The 9,134-nt window shown below is 38.6% G+C and overlaps 2 protein-coding genes across 2 annotated transcripts in view; both read left to right on the forward strand.

The window, feature by feature from the left end:
* The window catches only part of id3 (inhibitor of DNA binding 3), a 2,148-nt gene extending 1,077 nt beyond the window's left edge, over positions 1-1,071 (forward strand). The window contains exon 3 of the mRNA XM_035674669.1: positions 301-1,071. The gene's annotated coding sequence lies outside the window, so the exon portion shown is untranslated. The remainder of the gene's footprint in view (positions 1-300) is intronic.
* Positions 1,072-5,361: 4,290 nt separating this feature from the next.
* The window catches only part of e2f2 (E2F transcription factor 2), an 11,691-nt gene continuing 7,918 nt past the window's right edge, over positions 5,362-9,134 (forward strand). The window contains exon 1 of the mRNA XM_035673378.1: positions 5,362-6,160. Within this exon, the coding sequence (XP_035529271.1) occupies positions 5,885-6,160 (276 nt within the window). The 5' untranslated portion in view covers positions 5,362-5,884. The remainder of the gene's footprint in view (positions 6,161-9,134) is intronic.

A 9,134-nucleotide genomic window follows, 5' to 3' on the forward strand; every position in this document is an offset into this window, starting at 1 on the left:
TTTTTTTTTTTTTTTTATGACTTTCAAAACGACATAACTTAAAAATAAAACTTTAAATACCATTGAGAATAGTGTTGGCATTCATGTGCTGGGAGATGAAAGTCTCTTCACCCTCCACATTCACCATGGTTGCCAATTAGACAGGCCAGTGAATGTGTAGCGGATTCATTGCTATCTGCCTGGGGTTAATGAAAGTTCCATGCTAGGCGCCAGTCTGTCTGCTCTCCTCTGCAGGGAGGGAGGGAGGGAGGGTGAGAGGGAGAGATCTGACTTCACTTTTCTTCCTTTCTCTCCATGCAGGTGCAGGGAAACACATGTCTCCACTTCACTCCGGGCAAGAGGACAAGAGGGGCAGAAAGGGTGGGATAGGTATTTGGGAGAGAAGGAGAAGAAGGAGGAGGAGGGAAGTGGAGGGTTTAAAGAAAGAAGACAAGAAAAAAGTGGACCGTTTCCTAGATGAGTGGGGATCAACAGTAGTGCATGAGCAAGAAAACAGAGACTCATTCTTTGGCCCCTGGACAGACAAATCAACACACCAAAGCAGAAGCCAGGATTGGAAACTGAAAGCGACCGGCTTTATATTCCCTCCTCCAAAAACCTGGGATCACCTGTAGGTAGAAGTAGAAATATTGGTACATTGTTCTTCTATTTTCCTTTTTTTTTTTTTTTTTGTGTTGCATTCCAAACAAACTTTTTGTGGGTTAAACCCAACCAGAACCCTTTCTACACCAAGTCTCACATGATCTCACTTAATTATCCCAGCATTATTTCCCCTTCTTAATCTTATTTCTAATGATCTGGAGACTGTTAAAACTTCCTACGAATGTGTACATATCTGCTGTGGGTATGTAAGGTGTGAGTCAGTTTGGATGTTGGTATTTTTTCTGAATGGGAGTTTGGGTTTTCTTAGGTATAATCAGAACTCTATACTAGAGTTAATTGTAAATGTTTGTAGGGATTGTGTTATTTCTACAGACCATGTGCTGTGAGTTTCATAAACTCTTTATTATAAAGTTTGCTTTGTATGTATGAATGTTCTTATGTAATGAAATAAAAAAAATATGTGAAACAGTTTGGCCTTGGTATATATTTGATAGGAAACAATGAATGAGTTGGAACCCTTTGGGGTGTTATTCAGATGGTAAGGGTGATGCTGACGTGACTTTTTGGCTTTGGATGACAATGAAATGCTGATACAACAGGATGTATTCAGATGAATCTTGAGGTTGAGTGGTTGGAAATCAAACGAAGGGAGTTTCCTGTCAGTGTTTCTAATTTTCCAAAGAATGAGTTACCAGCAGTTTAAAGCAGTTGAACTTTCTAAATGGCTAAGAAGAGAGGATGTTACGTTATCTCAAACCAGCCATTCTGATCATTCATAAATCTTGAAGCCAGATTTGTATCAACATTCAGGACACCAGAGTATCGTGTGTACACACATGCCTTGACCTCGGAAGCTTAAGAACATTACCTGTAATGCAGCATTTATGCACCATTCCTAGGCCCACAGAAAAAAATATGATAAAAGGGCAGTTTTGTAAATTTATGATACTGTACTTTACCACAAAAACTGTCTGAACTACTCCACCTTGTGGAATTTCAAGCATTAAATGTTGGCACATAGTACTACCAGTGCCTCATCTGGACCATCAGCAGCAGTAAGTTAAAGTTTTGTGATTTTAATATTTTTCTTATTATTTACAGTCTTACCAAACTCAAAAAGAGACAACAAACAAAACACACAGACCAAGTTAACTTAATCAAGATAGGCTATTGGAAAATATGTTGATTAAGTTGACCTAGTTCTAACCTTCAGTATACTCTAATAATAAGGTTACAACCCCATCTAGTGGTAAAGTTGGTTATTAGCACTATGAATAAAGTTTTTCAGATAGTGGAACACCATGAACATGTAACCTGTAATAGATATTCTTAGGAGGTGAAACACAAGGTGTGAATATGATATATTGCTTTGCAATAGGCCAGAATACTACCTTTGTACCTTTGTACCTGCCATCCATTCAAGTCCTATATGCAATTCCACTGTCAGGAATCGAGCAGGAAAAATCACTGCAGACCCCTCATACCCTGATACAACTTCTCCCCTCTGGAAGGCGCTACAGAACACCAAAACAACCAAAAACAAGAACATCTTCTGTCCACAGGACATAAAACTGATGAACAATTAAATCTGTAAGAGTGTAAGCACAATCCAATGCAATTACCCTGCAACACTAAACATCCACTGTACCTAGAAATGATAAATTCTAGATTTTATAGTTTAAATACACACTGTTTTAAGTGCACACCATTATCATTGTTAAATGTAAATCTAAACAGAATTTATATAGACATGTATACATGGATAATATGTATATTTTATGTATATAAGGTAATCTTTTCATCATCATAAACATTTATCAGTCAATATTTATTCTTGCATGTTTTGCAGAAACAGTTTGACTTGTATATAGACATATTGTTCATTGTTGCTTTTTACATATATTAATGTACACATTATTTTTTTAACCTACTTGTAATATAGTTCAGTGTTTATGTTTACCTATCTTTGTTCAGCTTTGTTGTCCTTGTTTTTCCAATGTCTGTCTCTATCTTTCTATAAAGTTTGTGAGAGTAAAGGAGAAAACTGAGTCAAATTCCTTGTATGTCTACACATACTTGGCCAATAAAGCTGATTCCAATTTATTTACTGTAAAGACTGTTAAAGAAGTGTTGAACTCTTTGGTAATTTTAGGGGTGTGTTTTTTTTTACAGGTTTTACACTATACTGTAAGGCAGTGATGTAATTTGTACCTCACCTCAAGTACACAAATGAGGGGACAACACCTTAATGTATATTGCAATTACAAACAGTTGGCTAAATATTAGCACTGAGTAGAATCAACACCTAACTGACACTGTCTCAAAAACAAACAAAGGCAGTATTTGTTGCAGGATTATTTTGCAACTGCATTACATACATGTCTATGATATTGTATTTACTTTGTACTTACATACTTTTTTAGAATATATGGATAATTTGATAACATAAAGAATGTTTTTGTTTTTTTTAATTAAAGGATAAACAAGAAACAATGCTTGAGGCTACAGTACTGAAGACCAGGTCCCAGTCACACCACAAGATGGGGATGTTGGATGAAGATGCAACAATTTGTGTGCTCCTGACATCCCAGGAATGTAAGTACTCACAACAACACAACAACTCCAGATTGGTTGGATACAAGCTAGAAATGACTGAGCATAAACTGCAGAGCAAAGCAACTCACATCACATAATGTACATACAACTCTGAGTCAGTGCAGCAATATCATGAACAAGTCTCACGTGTTGAACAAAAAGCACATTGCTGTTGTGCATATTATGTATGTTTATGTTTGTCTGCACCACACTGAGCCTCCAGGGTGAGCTATCACATTATACTTACAACAGCTTTAAGCAATATATTAACTCTTCAGCCATTTAAATTCTGTGTGAACTTGGTGGAGTTGATTTTCTTCTTATTTTGTTCATTGAAAAATCAATGGCGTCCTGATAGGGGTTTAACTCCAGCCTGTGTCATCTCCCCTCTCTCTTCCCCTTGCCTGTCACTCTTCTGCTAAATAAAAGCTTTTAAAAACATGTTTTAAAAATGAATAATAATGATTTCATAGCTTTACTGATTTAATTATACATTATTGTGTCCCCAAAGTGTAATAGTTATAAATCAGGTGTTAAGGGTATAGCCTATTGCATCATTGTGCTTTGCAGGCTCATATCAGAACTGGTTCTGCACCGAGCCCCAAGCTCTCTAAAGAAGACATAGAAATTGAATTAATTAAAAGAGAATTAAGTTACTTCAACATTGTATAAACATTTTACAATCAGAACCACATTAAACTACAAAAAGGATCACACAGTTTAAACAAAAAAAATCGATTGGGACTCCCATGACTGTGGACTATGCAATATCTAATGAGACGTACTGTGTTTTGAAATTTGGTATGAAAGAGGAAGAAACAGAGGGTGGAGATGATTTAAGTTGCACTGTGTGGAGAATATGATGACAGTTCTGTTAGTATTTCTAATCTCTGTTTTATGTTGCAATATCATGTGATCTACAAAGCAATTTTCTCAACCAACAGACAATTAAGAATTATCTTATCTAATCCAGTTTAATAGGCCAGCAACTGTGTCAGCTTTTTCTCTCACCTTTGGTCCTTTATATATACTCCACATTAACTCATTAGGCACTATCTTGAGTGAATAAAGCATCATTAACTTATCTGCCATTCAGAACATTTCTAGTAGGTTTCATTTGAATTGTAGCTCAAATTGAGGCCTAACAATAGGCTTTCTTTGGATGGCAGTCTACTTTGCCTTGGCCAATGGGGGTCAAGTCATATGGCTTGGGTCTGGTAGCTGTGGATGGGGGAGGGGTTGTTTTCTTTCAATATCTCCTCTGAGCCAATAAGCAAGAGTGGTACTGAATGAATCCAATTATCATCTACAAACTATCCCCAGTAGCACCTTGCAGAAGCCACAATACATTTTCATCGAGTGGAATATGGATTTCAATGAAATGGCTCCTTTCTGACTATAGAAACCATGAAGGTCATTTTTATATGTAATTACATACTATTCATATTTAACCACTTGAACACTATTGTTCACAACATTTCCCTGAAAGTGTTAAAAATATACACTGTATCTGATTGCTCCACTTTTTACACTGAGGCTAGACAATCAAATTTAATGTTCAGATATCACAATGCAATTTTGTGGATGCACCATTGCATTAAGTAGGAAATTAATAAAAACTTAAATGTTTTGTACAAACTATTCCTGTAATTTCCAAAGTTTTAAAACTATGTGATCTTGAATGTATACCAAAGTTCTATTCATTTAAACAACATGCAAATGCGAAGTTGAAGTTACTGTATGATAATGATGATGTAAGATGTTCAAATGTTGCTTATGATGGACTTACAATGCACAGTTTGGGTAATAACCTACAGATATATACTAATAGTGCTGAAACAACAAAGTTACAACTCTTAATATATTTATGATTATATAGACTGGACTCATTCATATCCCAAATGATAACTAGTCAATTATTGTCTCTTAAATCCAGCCTGGAAATGAAAGAACACAATGTCCCCAAATCCTGCTACTGTCCCTTTAAGAGTAGCAGCCCCATCCGCCAACAACTGTTTTATGCAAATATGACAAGCCGAACGTGCCGCCAGCCAATCAGAAGCAAGCTCCAACCGCGGGAGATCTAAATTTCGCGGGACGAAGTTTGGCGCTAAAAAAGCTGTTCTTCTCCAGTTCTTGTCCCCTTGTATGGAGAGAGCGGAGCGCTGAGCTGGACGCACAGGAGTGACAGACCCGGGTCGGATTCCGCATCAGAAGGGGGTCACATTAAGCTGTAAATCTCACGGTGGAACCCGATCCGAATGAGACCTGGTAACCTTTCTGGTACTGGACTTTTAAAAATACTGGTTGTTTGAAAGTGCTTACTTATATAGTCAGCAGTTTTTTTTTTACTAAATAAGTTCCCTCTGCACTTTGTTATAGGACAAAGGGTAATAACACCGAGCAGTCTGCTGCATTTATTTCTGAATATTATCAGAAAATACGACAGAAGTGCTTGTTTACCCCGTGCATTTTGCATTTAATAGCTAGATCTCAGCTGTATGAGAAGCTCCTGGCTGATCTGTTATTATAATCGCAAGGGTGCAGATATATTTCCTACACAAAGCCTTTAGCAGCAGCATCTTAATAACAGGGAAGGTTTTAGCAGAGCATTTGAGTGCTTAGCACACCAGCACACTTCTCCCTTCGCCTGACCAATCCGGTTAAATTTAGTTTACTCAGGAAAATGATGCGGATGCCTAAAGGCGTCTCTCCGGCATCGGGTCGGCCACCGGTGGGACTGCCTTGCTCTCAGCAAAAGATGAAGGTTTTGTCCACCGGAGGAGTGAAGACCGAGTTCTTCGGCACCGGACTGTCCAGCCCGCTGATGAACACGGTACCGGCCGGCTACTTCACCCAGATCTGCAACACCGCCGCGGCCGAACAAAGAGCCAACAGCCTGTATTCAACCCCCCACGGACCAGAGGCTAAACCCATCAGATCATCCTCCGGGCGACTGCCGGTAAGGAATCAAACACACACTACAAACACAAGCCTGTAATACAAATACACACTTTCCCAAAACCTAAATACCAAGTGTGTTCAGACCTGTGTGGGAGGAATAATTCTTTATTTCCATTGGTATGCATGTTTAGCAACGTATTTGGGGGCACATTCAAATATGTTTTGACGTGATAAGCCACAGAGGGAGCCACTGTGACTGCTGCTGGATGTGTGTGAGTGGGGTGTTCCCTTTTGCCTGCCATGTTAAGTTGTGTGTCATCCTTTTCCCCGCAGTCCAGCTGTAGCCAGACAAGACCAGACGCTGCATGTGTGTTTGATGGTTTTGGTGAGAGATTGGAGGATGAGGGGGGCAGTAGTTGATAGTGTTTGGAGTATGTTTGGGGCCCCTCTGTTGTGAAAAGGAAGGATGAGTGGCCCTCACAGTGGGAGATAGCCCGGTGGCTTTTACACAATCAAACAATGCCCAGTGATGACAAGGCTGGTGAGAGACACTAATGTAAACACAGCCTTTTTTTTAACTCTCATTTCGTATCTGTTCCACTTGGCGATCTAAAAATGAGTTCAGATTTGACAGGAAATGTTCCTGTGTCGTTAGTAGCACTTGTATTTGTACAGCTTTCTTTGTAATTACACCCATATGACAGCTGCACCTGTCATTAAAGGCAATATAGGACCTGTGTAATCTGTTCATATCACTGTAGGAAGGAGGTGGAGGGTCAGAGGTCATAACTGAACAACTGGTGTGTTTTCCCAAGAGCTGGAGTGTGTGTGTGTGTGTGTGTGTGTACGCTGTTATAAACATGAAACTCATCGGTTTGTGTAAGAAACATTCAAGGTGAGCTCTGTTCCTGCCACGTATAAACAGTATGCTTCCTATTCCTGAAGGATTATTTGAAAAGCTTTATGATCTGAGGGGATTGGATCGCACTCGGCAACGTGTTTAGTGCTCCACACCTGCTGTTGCTTGTTATGTTTGGTCTCTTCTTCCCAGCCAGCCAGCCTCGTCGTTTAGATTTAGTGAATTGCAGTGAGGTTAAATGGGTTAGGGGATAGAGTGTGTACAGGGTCTCCAAATCTCATGTTTAACCCCCTGCCCTTGGAGCCTGTATTTACTCATAGGCCCTTCAAGAGGATTAGTGGGACATAAGTAAAGTGAGAAATAGGCTACCACCTGGCTTATTATATGCCAAGGTGGACTTAATTGCAATTAAAGTGTGTATGTATTCTTGGATTTGTACACATCACATGTTAGAATTCTTAGTTTTTCATCCTCACTGACTTTAAAGTATGTTTTCCCCCTTTTAATCCAGCATTAAAACCATGTGACAGATAGTGTGTCTATTATAGGCCCAGGCTAATATAGTGTCTTGGATGTGGGCTCATAGGGTTTATTATACATATACTGCTATGCTATCCTTAAAAGATGGTGACAAGTTAGTGATAAGGGGTCAGTATGCTGAGTGTGTTTTCACGCTGATAGTATTTTGGTCCATTCTTTATCTCTGCCATACATACACATACACACACAGTACAAACATATGGTGTTTGGATTTGTTGTGGCTGCATTCATTTTTTATTATTGTAAATTGTCACAGGTGTACTACTTGACCACGAAAATGAGATTGCGATTGCACTGTGATGAGACTGATGCACTTTTGAAATTGCAGTGCAGGTTTCAAAAGTCCCCCAAACTCCCATCATTATGAAACTTCCTCAGCACATTTCTGAAAAAGCACCTTAAGGTCTGAGAAATTATGATATGAGTAAATAAAAAAAAAGAAAAAGAAACATTTAGTCTAGTAATCCCAATTGATTGCCTTTTCTTAAAAAGACAAAAAAAGACAGCAGCCCAGTGGGCTGTAAAGCTTTTTTGTTCCTTCATGCTACCATGCCTCAACATGATCTTCCGCTTTTTAGTTTTATTTTCCACACATTTTTTCTTGAATATACTGGTTGTACTTGGAGGTAGTCACTGCTTTTGGCCTTTTTTCTGGGAGCCTTGTGGTCTCTGACACAGACTCTAAATTACCAACACACACACACGCAGTGTTGAGTCACATTTCAAATTTCGTCTACTCCAGATTCCTTTAATACATGAATTGAGATGCACAGACCAGTGCCCAAAATAAGGTGAACTTCACTTTACAGCCAGAGAACATCATTGCTGCAGCTGTTGTGGAGTAAAAAAAAATATTTTCAGGTCTAATACAGCTTGTCTTCAAATGATCTTTCTAGGTAGTCACTTTATTTATTTGGACATACAGAGGTTACTTTGGGTGATGTGTACAATAATAGTTGTACATAACATATCAATAGATACAAGGATGTCATTATTATGATTATGGTTAAATCTAAAAGTAAATAGTGTCTTACTGACAATTATGACAAATGGTTTGTAGTTTTATGTGCTGTCTTGACTTAGGACAGCAAGCATGCAACATACATACATACACAACTTAATTATTCTTCATTTGCTTGCTGACACAGCAGTGTCACTGCATATCCAGTCATGGGTCTTATGTTCACAGGAACTGTTGTCGCTTCATGTACATTTCACTTCCTTCATCTTAAACAACAGTATAACCACTGTCTGTGTTTTTTAACAGGATGCTTGGTTCAGCATGAACGTCGAGTTCCTTTAACCACAAACAAACTAAACAAATCTATAATAGTCATTATAGTCAGTTAAAGGTTTGCTTGTGCAGCGCATTCTTTTTCAAAAACCCTCTCAGAAAAAGTTATTGTTTGACTGAATGTAGTTAACTTTGGTTGCAGAGATCCCATCTTTACTTATTGATCATTCTGACTGTAGTAAAAGTTGATGTGTCAGTGACTGTAACGTGAGTTTTAACCAGGGTGTGTAGGCTGTTGATAATGTTGTGTCACTCGTGCTTCATAGTGATGTAAATGTGTTACAGGAGTCAGACCTCCCTCCAAAGTCCAGGGAAGCCTCCTTTCTCTCTCTCTCTCTC

This window comes from Morone saxatilis, unplaced genomic scaffold, assembly GCF_004916995.1.
Source record: "Morone saxatilis isolate NCDOM2014 unplaced genomic scaffold, NCSU_SB_2.0 Contig3, whole genome shotgun sequence".
NCBI lineage: Eukaryota > Metazoa > Chordata > Actinopteri > Moronidae > Morone > Morone saxatilis.